The sequence below is a fragment of the Apodemus sylvaticus genome, chromosome X (genome assembly GCF_947179515.1).
Source record: "Apodemus sylvaticus chromosome X, mApoSyl1.1, whole genome shotgun sequence".
In the NCBI taxonomy this organism is placed as follows: Eukaryota; Metazoa; Chordata; class Mammalia; order Rodentia; family Muridae; genus Apodemus; species Apodemus sylvaticus.
Window position 1 is genome coordinate 1705382 of NC_067495.1, and position 15732 is coordinate 1721113.

Consider the following 15732-nt stretch of genomic DNA (forward strand, 5'->3'; position numbering starts at 1 on the left):
ATCCCAGCACTTGGGAGGCAGAGACAGGAGGATCTCTGAGTTTGAGGCCAGCCTGGACTACAGAGTGAGTTCCAGGACAAACCTTGTCTCAAAAAACAAAACAAAACAAAACAAAACAAAACAAAACAAAACAAAACAAAACAAAAATGTTAGAAATTTAAAGTTTTTAAAGTTTTATGTTATCTAGAAATATTTTCATTTTTGTTTTTAACTTGTAATCAAAATGATTTAGTTTAGAGCACAAATTCTGACTTGCACTTTGTGGATTGGACTGCCAAAGCCAGTTACATTTTTGAAAATTATTCAGATATATTTTGTATTTTTTTTGTTCATTTGATTTTTGACTCAGGGTTTTGGTGAATAAGCCAGTATGACCTGAACTTTCTATGTAACCCAGGAAAATCTAATCTCAGTATGCTCCTGCCTCTGTCTCCTAAGTATTGGGATCACACACACAATTTTCTACAACTTGGAGGTTTCTTAGTATGTTGTTCAGGATGAGCTCCATGTTCATTCAGGTTAGAGTGAATTTAGAAATTCACAAACAACATTTTTTTCTTTGAGCTTCTTTTCCACAGTCTCCCTGGTAAAACTTGAAGGTTCCTGGGGTTTATTAGAGAAAAGTAGAAATCTTGATTAGAAGTCTGCTATTAACTTCTTGGAACTTTGTCTCCAAGCAGCAGGAGTGGAGATAGATGGAGAGGGAGGGAGAAGGAAGGGGAGAGAAAGAAGAGAGAGGGGGGAGAGGGAGGGGGAAAGGAAGAGGGGAGGAGAGGGAGAGGGAGAGGGAGAGAGAGGGGGAGGGAGAGAGGGAGAGGGGAGGGGAGGAGAAAGGAGAGAAGGAGAGGGGAGGAGAGAGGAAAAGAGGGGAGGGGGAGGAAGAGGGGGAGAGGAAGAGAGGGGGAGGGGGAGAGGGAGAGGGAAGGGGAGAGAGGGAGAGAGAGGTAGAGGGGAGAGAGAGAGTGGCGAGGGAGGGAGGGAGGGAGATGAAACTTTGGGGAGTGGCATCCACTGTCTTGGGACCACAGTAGCACAGCTGTGCCCACTCCTGTCAGCCTGACTGCTTGAGGTACTGCTTCCATCACTGCACAGCTGCCATAGCGTTCAGATCACGAAGGAAGAAATGGCATTTCTTCTCTGCTCTCTGAGCGTTAGGAGACCCATTTCCTCCTCTTTCTGGAGCTCTCTTTGTCCATGTCAATTCGCTTGTCTAGGTCGGCTTGAGTCTATTGCAGTGACTGGAAGAAAAATGAATGGTGAACTCACTGCTAATCCTGAATTGCTTCAGTTTTGCTGTTCTTCATGAAGTGACCGGTCACCATTTTCTTTTCCGAATACCTAATGGCCTCTCTATGCAGTTTGCTCACGTTTGTTTTAGAATGGCCAGGTGAATCTTGATATGTTGCCCAGGCTAAACTTGAACTCCCAAATTCAATTCCTCTCACCTCAGCCTCTGGAGTAGCTGGGATTATAGGCATGGAGCCACCGTGCCTATACCTGGGGAAAATCAGTCGCATGGATTAGTTTGTGTTAATTGGAATCAAAAGCTTTGGGTTGCATAAGCTAGTTTGCAAATAAAACTATGTATGGATAACAATGTGTGTTCTTTGGTATATATTTGTGAATAGTTGGGTGAGATTTCATGCTCTTCCCAAGTAACTACTTTATGTAAGTCATCTGGTTGTCTGCTGTTAGAAAAAGCCATCTTCAAATAGTATGGTCAATTAAAACATGTCCAATCATTTTATTATCTCACAGTTTGAGGCACGGACTAGGTTCAGCGAGGTGGTTCTTGTTTGTCATGTCTCATATATTTGTGGAGGAGCAGGGAAAGATCCTGGCTAAAATCAAGATGAAGAGATTCCATGGTATAAAGAAGGTACTAAGCAGTTTTGGCTAAATGCTCACCTAGAGAGGATGGAGATATGTTCTGAAGAGTTTTCCTGTGTTCTTTAGAAAATTCTCTTGACTATAAAAAAACTCCTCTGGCCCAGAAAGCATGGGCAGCTGGTAGGGATATGAGAGGGAGATTCAGTAAATAGAGTGCTCAACATCAGGAGGTGACCGAACATATTAAGCTTTCTTTTCTTCCTTGACTAGAGATACAAGGTGGTTGCTCTCATTAGTCTAGAGAATCACTATTCTAGTGATTAGAATTTGTTCCAAGAGGTTTTGTCTTCTGAAGACCTTGTACTAATTCGAAGCTGGCCTTGATCCTACAAGTTTAACTAAAGCTTCCTTTTTGGAGTTAACAGAAAGACATCATTAAAAGGCTCATCAGGATAAATGGTCCTCATTTATTTCATTGCTCTCAACCCTTACAACCCTGAAGCTGACTTGAACAGTTTTTTGAATAATGCCTAAAAGACTCTGGGGAGTCCTGAGACTCTGGATGCATCCCAAAAGGTGAGAAAAATCGAGGGATGTGTGTGTGTGTGTGTGTGTGAGTGAACAGTGACGTGGCTTTGTAACTCCTGGGAGCCCCCTCTTTACTGGGCTCGGAGAGGCCACAGACCCATGTGACTTCAAACTCATAGCAGTGGCGCAAGGATAGGTCTGGAGACCTAGCAATGAATCGATCCAAGTTGATGTTCCTTGCTAGGAGTGAATGACCTCTGCCGTCCCTTTTAGGTGGCTTGGCAGCTACTACTCAGGAACTGGCTAGCCGACCCCAGACAGTCTGACCAGGTACGCCTGGACAGGGCCAGCAGCTCGGCGCCACGGAAGGGCTGGCTGGCCGCCTGGCAGAGAAGGAGGATAGAGCTCGCCCCGCCCGGACAGCGGGGTGGCCTTGCCGCTCCTCTAGGCGGGGGACGAACAGGTGCGCGGGCGGGGGGCGGCGCTTGGGGATCCTGCGCACTGCGCGCGCCCCTCCCCCGCAGCTTGGCGCAGCCCCGACCAGGCGCGAGCAGCGGGAGGAGGAGCTGCGGCGGTGGCCACCGGGTAGGTCCGCGGCACCGCGGGAAGCTGCCGTCGGCGCGGGCTGTTGCTGGTCCCCGCGTGGAAGAGGCACGGGCGACCCGGGAGTCATGGAGCCTAGTGACGCTGCGCGCCCGGGTCCGGGGAGAGGTGTTCGGGGGCTGTCGCCACGACTGCTGCTGCTGCCACTGTTGCCCGTGCTGCTGGGTCGGGGGCTGCGGGCTGGGGCCGCGGCCTCCTCTGGGGCGGCGGCTGAGGACAGCAGCGCCATGGAGGAGCTTGCCACCGAGAAGGAGGCGGAGGAGAGCCACCGGCAGGACAGCGTGAGCCTGCTCACCTTCATCCTGCTGCTCACCCTCACCATCCTCACCATCTGGCTTTTCAAGCACCGCCGGGTGCGTTTCCTTCATGAGACTGGGCTGGCCATGATCTATGGTGAGTCCCCTGCCACTGCCCGGGCCCACATCCCTAGAGCGGCCGGCCGTGCTCCCGCGCAGTGCCGCGCAGTGCTCCCGCTTCACTTACAAATGAGTTTCTTCTTTTGCGTTTCCCGCTGAGACGCTGTGGGTTTCCAAGGTCAACTGTCTGCATTTTTCTGGCTATCTGCTACGGTTAAAAAGCATTTTTTGTCCCGTTTCAACGTTTCTTTACTAGGAACCAAGATGAGAGACACAGAGGTGGCTCCTTGACCCCTTTGCTTGATTTTATCTCTGTTGTGCTGCTCTTCATCAGCATCGATCCCCACTCCCCGCCCCAGTTTAGATCTGCAGAGGGTACTGGGGATTTCCCAGGGATCTGTGTCACCCCAGGGGACAGGCCATGGAGCGGTGAGCAAGAGGGCTGAGTGTAAGCCTTGCCTTGGGTTGCTCATGGTGGTCATCGCAGGTTGGCGCCCACTTCTGATGTTTGTGTTCTCTCATTTCTTGTTAATAAAGTGCTATGAGGAATACAGTGAAAGGTGAGTGTGGTTTAAGACCCAGAGTGGTGACACCACAATGTCAGGCCTAGCTAGAGACAGGTACCCTTATGTCTCATTGGGAAGTTATACCTGTTTCCTTGCCTTTTGCAAGCCAAGGGGTAGTAGCTCTTATAACCCTAAAATGTAATTCGGAGCAACTATGAACATACATTTCTGAGTGTGTGGAGGGAAAAGTGATTGTTTTAATCTTCAAGTCAGCCCTCTTTTGTTAAGGATGGGCTGATCCCACCATCCTTTCTGGATTTAGTGATTTAGTAGCACACAGCATATTACATGGGTAAGGTTAGGACATGGATAATAACCACAATCTGAGTCATCCTCTGTTTTCTCTGTGTGCCTCCTGTCACCCCCCCACCCCCATGGACTCCAAACTACAGCTAAGCATTCTCTTTTAATTTAATTCAGGAGTGTTACCGCCTCCCCCTCCCCCCAGCATCCTCTAGTGGAGAGAGAGACACACGGAGACTCTGACTGACTGTTTCGCAAGCCAGAGCATTTTACTTCATCACAGTATACTCCACTCAGTTTCCATTCAGGGATCCCTGACAGAGAATGGAAAGCAGGTAGCTTAATCTTTAATGTGGAAATTCCCCTTGGTCTTGGGCCTTACAGGTCTTATGGTTCCTGTTTAGTTATTAATAGCCAGGGCTACCAAACCCTTTCAGACAAATTGTATAAGGGACTAGTGCTGTCAGGAATCTTCCTGACATGGAAGTAGTGGCCTAAATGGATCTTGAAACCAGAAAACCAAAAACCTAGTTGGTTATCGGAAAGCACAGGTCTCAGGACAGCCTTTGGCCTCCATCCTTGCTCATGGAGCCACTGTGGTTTGTGCTCTTTGGTCACAAATGAGTGACATGAGGAAAGCAGGTGAACTGAGATGTTTCCCGAGCAGAGAGTGAGGGAGGAATTGAAGCACGGTGCCATTTTAGGTTATTGACTCAGAGCCATGTTGGAAATGAAGACTGCCTTTGTATGTTTATACAAATCTATGAGAATATATTTATTTTATAGAACTCAGACCCTACTTTTTAGAGAACAACGTGAAATAGGAAGTACATTTGGTGGGCTCATGAATGCATGTTCAAAGATAAAGAAAATAAATGACGATATAGAGATATGCTCTGAGGGTTATCCTATGTTCATAGGAAATCAGTAACAGTTATCTTTGGCTTTTGTTTTGTTCATGACAGGGTCTCACACAATAGCTTAGGCTGTCCTAAAGCTCACTGTGTAGCCTTGGTTGGCTTTGAACCTCAGGACAGTCCTGCTTCAGCCTCCTGAGTACTGGGATGACAAACATGAGCCACCACACCCAGCTACAGTCATCTTTATCTTAAGGCTTAAAAGCAACAGTGGGATTTTTCTTTTGCTGATATATACTTCAAAAATTCACCTCAGTGTTTCAGTCACTGGGACCACATGCTAGGATGCTGTTTCATTTTGTGGATAGTTGCGCTATAAATCTCATAATATACCTGTATAAGTTTGTCCTTTGTCTTGGGATCTTCTTGCTGCTTTTAAATGTATTGAGAGATTTATTTTGTCAGTGTGTGATATCCTGAGATATGTCAAATATTGGTATGTTGATGTGGGTTGTTCTGTAATTGAGAAAACATTTTTCTTCAGGATATTTGATCTTCTGTTTCAATCTTCTTCTCTATCCAAATCTGAATTTTAATGTTACTTGATTAGCTAATTTTTTCAGTATATCCTCAAGATTATTAGTGATAAGGAAGGAAACTCTGACATGCACATGCACATTGGTGTGCATACCTGAACATACCTGTGCGCACACATGTGTCTACTCACAGACAAAGAAATCAGATTTTATTTCTCAACGTCAATAGAGGAAGTGAGTAGTTGTCCTCCTGTCTCTGACTAATGCAGGCAGGAAGGCTTAGGGGAAGCACTTGTTGAGTATCTGCTCTGTGCTGGGTATGCATATTAATTTCTGGAAACTACAATTCAAATTTAAAATGCTTATCATGAAAATGTTCAATTGTGAAATCCAAAAACCCTAAAGTCCTTTGAAAGTCTCGTTCTTGTCATCTATTTTATTGGCATATATGCATTGAACACAGTCCTGGATTTTGTAAGAACATTTTAATACAAGTGTTTGGTACACAGTGACAATGTTCTCCTCATACTCTGCTGAATCCTCCAGGTTTTTCTCTTCCTGTGTCCTGCCATTTATCTTTGTTTCCATTGACCAGCATTTTTTCAACCTTCCTAATGCTTGACCCTTTAATGTAGTTCCTTATGCTGTGGTGATCCCCACACATAAAATTATTTTTGTTGCTACTTCATAACTGTAATTTTGTTACTATTCTGAATGGTAAATATTTTGAATGTAAATATTTTTGGAAATAGAAGTTTTTCAAAGGAGTCATGGCCACAGATTGAGAACTCCTGCTTTAGACATCCAAGCTTCTATTTTCATGTCATGCATATATGCATAATTTTATGTTACATCTATGAAGCCTGGGATTCAAAAATGAGAGAAAATATGCAATATTTGGTTTTTGAGTCTGACTTAATTTACTTATTGTAATAATATGCAGCTGCATACCATTTTCTACACAGCACACTCATGGATGAGTAAAATTCCATTATATATGTATACTACATTCTCTTTATCCATTCCTCTGATGACAGACACCTAGGTTGGTTCCATAGTTTAGCTCTTGGGACTTGGGCTGCAGTAAACCTGGATGTGCAAGTATCTTGTCTTGGAATCCTTTGAGTAAATACCCAGGAGTCTTCCACCTTTTTTCTATTGAATTGATATTTAATCTGAGAGAAGTATTTTAGTATTAAACAAATAAACTAGCATAGTTATAAATATCTCTGGAAGTATATGTAACATGCTAGGCATATATATATATATATATATGCCTACATATATCAGGCTAGGTATTGGTTCCTTATGGGACAGAACCTCAATAGCTGTGATCTTTGTGTCAAGACAGATGTCACCATGAACTTTTTTGTCCATTTTGATTTTTGAACTATAAAAGTGGTGTAATTATTTACTTAACACCAGGGTATGCCTCTTTTTTTTTTGGTTTTTTGGATTTTTTTTTTCTGAGATAGGGTTTCTCTGTATAGCCCTGGCTGTCCCAGAACTCACTCTGTAGACCAGGCTGGCCTCGAACTCAGAAATCCATCTGCCTCTGCCTCCCAGAGTGCTGGGATTACAGGCGTGTGCCGCCACTTCCTGGCTGATGTGTATGCTTCTTACACCACTCAATTTAACACCCACATCTTCCTATTTAAATCATAGCATAACATTCCACTGTCTCCAAGGAATAGTTATTACATTAGAAGTTTACACCAATAGATCCTGTAGTAGTGAGTACTTGCTTGGGTACAGAAGACCTAAGACAATAAGAGACACACTGTGAATGTTTAGCGTTTGTGGTAAAAGACAAGGACCAAAAGACACTTATGATCATTCTTCCCTGATAAGAGGCCAAGGCAGCTACACTTTCCAGGGATTTTGAAAGTAGCCCCCAGACCTTGACATGTCAGCTGTAGACATGTGGGCAAAGAATTAGCACAGCAATAGTCTAACCTGTTATGTTAGGCCAGGGAGCTCCTGATTGTCCCTGTAGGTGGTTTAGAACCATTCTGAAGTTAACTGGATCCTGCATGTCCATCTGTATAGTCGAAATAACAGACTGTTAGTTAATTGTGGTTCTCTTTCACATTTACGGTAGTTCTACTTCCTCTATAGTGTTTTTGTGTCAACTGATGTGTATCCACAATAATATCATTGTGCCATAGTTGCCCACCACATGCTTTCTTAATTCACCTTTCTCCATGTCTGCCCTGCCAGCTTTGTGAAGATTTACTGATCACCCAGTGTACGTTTTATGGGTTGTGGTTTCTGTGCTGCTTCTCTGTTGCTGATTGGACCTGGATTGCTAAGCACAGTCTGAGAGTCCTATAGCTTTATGGCCAGCATGTGGTGGTGTGACATGAGCTCTGAGGGTTTGATGGCCCTGCCTACCCCTATCCTATAGGCTTGCTGCTTGTAGTCCACATGGGTTTTCTCTTGAGCTGGCCCTGCTTGGTGCTTGCAGCTGTGCTTAGCTCTCCGCTGCAGCTTTGATTTCAGTTCCACAGTTTCGTACACTGCCCTCTCAAGGGCTGCCTACCACTCATTACCTAGCTTCCCAGATAGTCCTTCGAAGGCTTGGAGGAAGCTTTAATGACCCTGAGAATCACTTGGATAACACGAGAGTCTGTCACGCTTGAGACTCCAATTTGTCAGGGTCTAGTCAATCCTTAAGATACCCCTTGCACTATTCTTACTGTCCTGTTACAAAATACTTGGCTGGTTTTGAAAGACCATTTTGTTTATTTGTTTTTCTGAATTGTTCTAGCTGTTCTGGAACTGGCTCTTTAGATCATGCTGGGCTCAGTCTCATAGAGATTGGCTTGCCTCTGGCCTCCAGAGTGCTGGGATTGAAGGCATGCACCACCACTGCCCAGCTTGAAAGACTTTTTAAAAGATAGGTTTTTTTTTTTTTTTTTTTTTTTTTTTTTTTTTTTTTTTTGGTTAAGATCTTTGTTTTTGCGAGGCTGTGGTGGCGCATGCCTGTAATCCCAACTCTTGGGAGGCAGAGGCAGGCGATTTCTGAGTTCGAGGCCAGCCTGGTCTACAGAGTGAGTTCCAGGACAGCCAGGACTACACAGAGAAACCCTGTCTCGAAAAAAAAAAAAGATTTTTGTTTTTATATGTATTTGTGTGTGTGTATCACATCTGTGTAGATGCTTGAGGAGGCTAGAAAGAGTGTGTTGGATTCTCTGAGTCTGAAATTTTGGGCTCTTGTGAACCACCTGAAATGTATGCTGGGACCTGAACTTGGGTCATCTGGAAACTCCTTTAACTGCAAAGCAATTTCTTTTCTTTTTTTTTTTTTAAAGATTTATTCATTTATTGTATGTCTGTATATTGTCACTGTCTTCAGACACCCCAGAAGAGTGCATAGGATCTGATTACAGATGGTTGTGAGCCACCATGTGGTTGCTGGGAATTGAACTCAGGACCTCTGGAAGAGCATTCAGTGCTCTTAACTACTGAGCCATCTCTCCAGCCCCAGAACAATTTCTTTAATTTTTAATTATTTTAAAAGTTATTTTAATCCTTTCAGACATCAGTCCTTCCTAGGCGATATCTTTTCACAGACTTTTCTTGGGGTATTGGAAGGTTTTCAGACCTTTCTGTTCTTCACTTTTCTTCCCATTCTCATTGTAAACCTAGCTAAGAGCTTCCAGAAGTGTCCATACTACAGTTTGAATGGTGTTGATGCTTTCAAAGGTCTTCCATCAGATTAATTGGTTCATTGTCATAAAAGACAGTTTCCACAAAAATCTCAGGACAGGTATAAAAATATAGGCAAATTATTTGTCAGAATGTAACATGAATGCCTTATGATCCAATTTCTAAGAGAGTCGTCTCCATCTGAAACTTTGCTTCATTCTGTTTGCAACATGGTCTTCTGACCTCCGATTGTACTCACCCCCAAACTCTGCTTACCGCAGTCTAGGCTTTCTCAGTCCACAGCTTCAAACGTTTTCATATTCTTCTCACAAAGCCAATGGCTTGCTCGTTGTACTCTGTATGGGTTTTCTCTTGAGCAGGCCCTGCTTCCTGCATGCATCTGTGCTTGGCTCTCCACTGCATCTTGGATTTCAGTTTCATACACTGCCCTCTCATTATTTTTTGTGTGCTATTTGCTAATACCTAGAAGAAAGTTGCACAGCGTTTATCCTTCCCTTTTATCTAGCAATTTCCCTCCTGCATTATCAGGTAGTCATGGTAACAGCCTCACTTCTCTAGTACTACATTTGTGTGAGACCTTCTTATTGCCGTTTTTTGAGAGACATAGCTTAGAATAGGAAGGATTTACTTTGGATCATTGTTTTAGAAATTTTTTCGTGACAGGTAGGACATTGCATGGTAAAGTAGCTTACATTATGGTAGAGGAGGGACAGGGAGAGAGATACTGAAGTTGTAGGATTTTTCCTTTGTTTTCTCTTTTATTCCATCTGGATCTCTAGCCTATTAGGTGGCGCTGCCCACATTCAGTGTAGATCTTGACCTCTTAGTAGTTAGTTCCCTGCTCTGGAATTGCACGTATAGACATACTCAGCACCGTTCTACCAGTATCCTATTCTGCCAATTCATTCAGGCTGAGAATTAAGAACCTGTGTCCAAAAATTGCACTACCTTTTTTTTCGGTTGATTAGTTGTTCCCATGAAAAGAACCTCTTGCCTTGGCCCAAGTTTAGAGTAGTCCCACTTTGGTAACAAATGTCTCTGGATTCAAATTGCCGGTCTGCTACTTATAAAGCTGTATGGCTTTGGGTAAGCTCTCTGAACCTTGGTTTCCTCTTTTGAGAAATGGATAAAATTGCTCATCTCATAGGGTTGATGTATTCTAAAAGGTTAAGATGCAGAGATTCATGCTTAATAACTTGGTAAATTACAATGAACTCCAATGTCTAAAAATTGTTCTTATTTTGGCTTTCTACCACAGTAAGAGCTAAGATTTTAATCTCTACTAAAAATTAAACAAACAAAAGTTTTTATTTTTTATGTTCATCTAATAACATGTCCATTATTTTTATGATTATTATAAAAATATATATTGTGTTGAATATAATAAAAAATAAAAATAAAAATTAACAAAAAACTAAAAAAATACCTTGTTAAATATTAGTTTCCATTCTCACTTAACACTTGTGATTTCTTTGGCAAGCTTTTTTGTTTTTTTTTTTTTTTTGTTTTTTTTTTTTGTTTTTCGAGACAGGGTTTCTCTGTGTAGCCCTGGCTGTCCTGGAACTCTCTCTGTAGACCAGGCTGGCCTCGAACTCAGAAATCCGCCTTCCTCTGCCTCCCAAGTGCTGGGATTAATGCGCTACCACCACCCAGCCCAATTTATGTTTTAGTATCCTCATCTATGTTATTGTAACAGTTACAACGCCTACTTCTGTAACAGTTACAGCGCCTACTTCAAAATCATGCTACTTTAGAATTTAGAGGAGTAAATAGATACAAAGTATGTAGCACTGTCCGCATCACGCATGTGTCTGTCACCTTAGAGTTTAGTATTACCCTAATTATAACGTTTCTAATATGCTTTGGGTGCTGCCCACTTTCAGTATGATTTCTTTCTTTTCTTTTCTTTCTTTTTCTTTTTTTCTTTCTTTCTTTCTTTCTTTTTTTTTTTTTGGTTTTTTTTTTTTTTTGGTTTTTCGAGACAGGGTTTCTCTGTATAGTCCTGGCTGTCCTGGAACTCACTCTGTAGACCAGGTTGGCCTCGAACTCAGAAATCTGCCTGCCTCTGCCTCCCAGAGTGCTGGGATTACAGGCGTGTGCTACCACTGCCCATCAAGCTTTTCTTCTTGAAGTTTGTTCAGTAGAGGCCTGACATTGTTTTAAGATGCATGAAGGCACAGTTAATGGTGAGAATTGCATATTGTTATATATTTTTTTGTGTGTGATATTTGCTATTACCTAGAAGAAAGTTGCAGTGCACCTACCCTTCCCTTTTTTTCTAGCAATTTCCCTCCCTATACTTTGTCCTCCAGAAATCTGTGTTAATAATATTACATTGTATATTTGTTGAAGGAAAAAAATGCTCACCAAGAATGGACTAGTTAAATGATGCTGCATTCCAATTAAAGACTATTATACAACCAGTGAAAAGAGATGTTTGAGATATTCTTATAAGGCGACTGCTCACATAATAATGTTGTGGGAGAAGATAAGGTACAGAATATTATATGTAACATAGTGTTTGAGATATCAATAATTATATAATATATACACATAAACATTATGTATAATGAAAGATTTTTTTGTAGGAATACAAATTGGTTGTGAACCTAGTCATGTCTCTACCCTGAAAACATATATTCTAGCTTAAATGTTAAGTTTTTTTGCCAGGCCTGGTAGTGCAGGCCCTTAGTTTCAAACACTTAGGAGGCTGGTATAAGAGAATTTTAAGTTCAAGGACTGCCTAGGCTACAGAGTGAGTTCAAGGCCAGATTGGGAAGCTTAATAAAACTGTCTCAAAATACAAAAGCTAAAAAAGCTGGGGATATCGCTTAGTGGTACAGGCTCTGCCTCCCATGGGCAAAAACCTTGGTCAAACCATAGTACCACAACAAGTTAGCCTTTTAGAAATGAGTTATTATTAGAATATTGCTATTTGTATGTAATGATAACTGATTTGGACAAGCATTTTCAGTAAATTTCAGTCATAGGTGCAAGTCAGCTGTGTACCCATCTGCAGAGCCTTCCCACCTCCAAAGCATAGCTTCAAACCCGTGATCACACAGACAGTCCTGGTTGAACTCAGAGGATCATAGAACAAAAAGATATGAGTGTGGGAGAGGGACTTAGAAGGTGGAGGGTCGGGTATTCAGAGCAGGAGTGAGATAAAAGAGAGTGGGGGAAACAGTAATGAGAGTTCAGTGTGTGTGTGTGTGTATTTGTATGAGATTGCTGAAGAACAAATTTCTTAAGAGATAAAAAATAATGAAGTGAAAAAGCAAACATCTCCTGAAAGAAGATAACAACAACAACAACAAAAAACAAATTCATAAGAGTAGTGTTCAATGAAGTTAAAGTTGACTGTACGGGTTAATTACTAGCCTGGAATCTCCTCTGTATTGTGGTTGACTGTGAAGTGAGCAACACTTTGACAAGATGGAATATTCATTCCTGCATTTTTTGACTGCTTGAAAGCACTTGGAGTTTCATTACATGTGCCAGGAGCTGGGGTGATTGATTGGATAGGCACAAATCTCTAGTGAAGACCAGGAAAATATGGCAGGGAGAAACTGTTTCCATACTTCATGAATTATCTGCCTTCTGAGTAACTACATCTAGAGTTTCTTTCTTTTTTTTAACATTAATTAATTAATTCACTTTACCTCCCCTTGGCAGCCCCACTCCCTCCTGTCCTCTCAGTCCCATCCTCACATCTCCTTCCTGTCATTATCCTCTCCTCCTCTTCTGAGAGATGGGGCGATCCCCCACTGGCGCCAACCCACTCTGGCTCTTCAAGTTGCAGCAGGACTAAGTGTATCCTTTTCCACTGAGGCCAGACAGGACAGGCCAGTTAGGGGAAGGGGATCCAAAGGCAGGCAACAGACTCTGAGACAGCCCCTACTACAATTGTTCAGGAACCCACAGGAAGGCCAGGCTGCACATCTGCTACAAATGTGTAGGGGTTCTGGGTCCACTGCCTGCATGCTCCCCGGTTCAGTCCCTGTGAGCTCCCATAGGCCCAGAAGTTGCCTCTGTAGCTCTTCTGGTGGTGACCCTGACCCCTCTGGCTTCTTCAATCCTTTTCCTCACTCTCCCACAAGACTTTCTGAGCTCCATCCAATGTTTGGCTGTGGGTCTCTGCATCTGTTTTGATCAGCTGCTGGGTGGAGGCCCCTGTAAAGGAGCATAGCAGAGTATCATTAATAGTGTCAGGAGTTGGCGCTCTCCCATGGGATCGGTCTCAAGTTGGTCCAGTCATTGGTTGGCCATTCCCTCAGTCTCTGCTCCATCTTTATCCCTGCACATTTTGTAGGCAGAACAAATTTTGGGTTGAAGGTTTTGTGAATGAGTGGGTGTTCCCCTCCCTCCATGGGAAGTCCTCACCTGCCTACAGGATATGGCCACTTCAGGCTCCTTATCTTCAGCTGCTAGGGGTCTCAGCTAGGGTTACCTCCACAGACTTCCAGGACCCTTCCCTGTCCCCAGTCCCAGAGATGCCTTCTCACCGATCTCCATTCTCTCTCCCAGCCCTCTCCTGCCCCTCCCTACACCTGATTCCTATCCCCATTCCCCTCCCCACCTTCTCTTCCACCCAGTTCCCTCCCTCCCCCCACCTCCAATGTCTATTTTATATCCCCGTCTGAGTGAGATTCAATCATCCTCCCTTGGGCCCTCCCTGTTACTTAAGCTTCTTTGGGTCTGTGGTGGAGTTTATTTCTTAATGGAGTGAAGACAATATAAATGAATTAAGGTCTCGTGCCCATCCAAATGTAAAATCTATAGCTTTTAATAAAATCACTGATACACTAATATAGTAATTTGTTGTGTGCTTGATTTCTTTCCTTCTTTTTTTTTTTTTTTAAATCCTTAGTGCTAGTGAAGTCATGGCTGTTAGAAGAGAATACACAGCTACTAATTTCTTTTAGAAGGATGTCATCACAACATGAGATTGTAGCTCTACATCGGTGCATCTCACCCTTCCTAATGACATAACCCTGTAATACAGTACCTCATGTTGTGCTGACCAGAACCATAAAATTAATTTTGTCGCTATTTCATAACTGTAATTTTGCTAGTGTCAAGCATTATAGTGTAAATATTTTTGGAGATAGAGGTTTGCCAAGGTCTCTCAACCCACAGGTTGAGAACTGCTGTTCTAGCTAATACTATATGGATAGTTTTACTTTAAAAATATTCTTTATTAAGTAAAGAACTATATGATTTCAAAAATTAATCTGAGTTTAATCCAGTATTAGACTTCTCTTTTTCAGTTTATAGGAAATAAAGGAGCTAGAGAAGTTATAATATGGTATGAGAAAATGAAAAAAATAATCAGACAAATTGAGAATGCAAGCCATCCTTACATTCTCTTTAAGCCTCTTTAAGAAGTCAATGGTAAAAGAAAGGACAGAGTAGGGGTTCTACGTTAGGGAGACTAAAGAAAACTAGATGCCTGTGTCACAGGAAACTTGATTAGCTCCTGGTCCATTATAAATGTTTGTTTTGGGAGCAGTTACTGTTATATGAATATGGGCTTACATAGATGATATCATATTAGAAAGTTATCATTCTTTTCATAGGACAATTGGAGTAATGTTGAGGAACATACTTATTCTCTTAAGATGTAGGCTAAATTGTTTAGAGGTGAAGTGGCCTGAATCCTAATATATTCAACTTTTTGTAAAACTTCAGTCAAAAACCAAACACAGCATATGTATGCATATATATATACAAAAAACAAAAGTAAATATGGCAATATACAGGCAAATGTTAAATGCAGGTTGTGATGGTTTGAGTATGCCTAGCCAGGGAGTGGCACTATTAAAAGGTGTGCCCTTGTTGGAGTAGGTGTGACTCTATGGGTGTGTGTGTGTGTGTGTGTGTGTGTGTGTGTGTGTGTGTTGTTTTTTTTGGATTTGGTTTTTTTTCTGAGACAGTGTTTCTCTGTGTAGCCCTGGCTGTCCTGGAACTCACTCTGTAGACCAGGCTGGCCTTGAACTCAGAAATCTGCCTGTCTCTGCCTCCCAAGTGGTGGGATTAAAGGTGTGTGCCACCCCCCCCAAGGGTGTGTGTGTGTTTTAACACTCTCATCCCAGCTGTCTGGAAGCCAGTATTCTGCTAGCAGCCTTCAGATGAAGATAGAGAACTCTCAGCTCCTCCTGCACCATGCCTGCCTGGATACTGCCATGCTCCCACCATGAGGATAATGGACGGAACCTCTGAACCTGTAAGCCAGCCCCAACTAAATGTTGTCCTTATAAAAGTTACCTTGGTCATGGTGTCTGCTCACAGCAGTAAAACTCTAACTAAGACATAGGTGGAGGGTGAAATGGTGTGTGTTATATATCTTAAATTTTTCTGTATGTTTTGAAATTTTAAAAAGTAAACTATGTTGAGAAAGGGTTTGAGAATGTTGAGAACTCGGTAGAATGCTTGCCTAGCTGCATGAACCTTTGGGTTTGATTCTAATCACCATATAAACCAGATATGTACATGTCCAATATCCCAGCATTCAGGAAGTTGGAGGAGAAGAAGTTCAAGG

The 15732-nt window shown here is 42.5% G+C and overlaps 1 protein-coding gene across 1 annotated transcript in view; it reads left to right on the forward strand.

The window, feature by feature from the left end:
* The first annotated feature begins 2851 nt into the window (after window positions 1-2851).
* The window catches only part of Slc9a7 (solute carrier family 9 member A7), a 160048-nt gene continuing 147167 nt past the window's right edge, over window positions 2852-15732 (forward strand). The window contains 1 exon segment of the mRNA XM_052171878.1: window positions 2852-3354. Within this exon segment, the coding sequence (XP_052027838.1) occupies window positions 3030-3354 (325 nt within the window). The 5' untranslated portion in view covers window positions 2852-3029.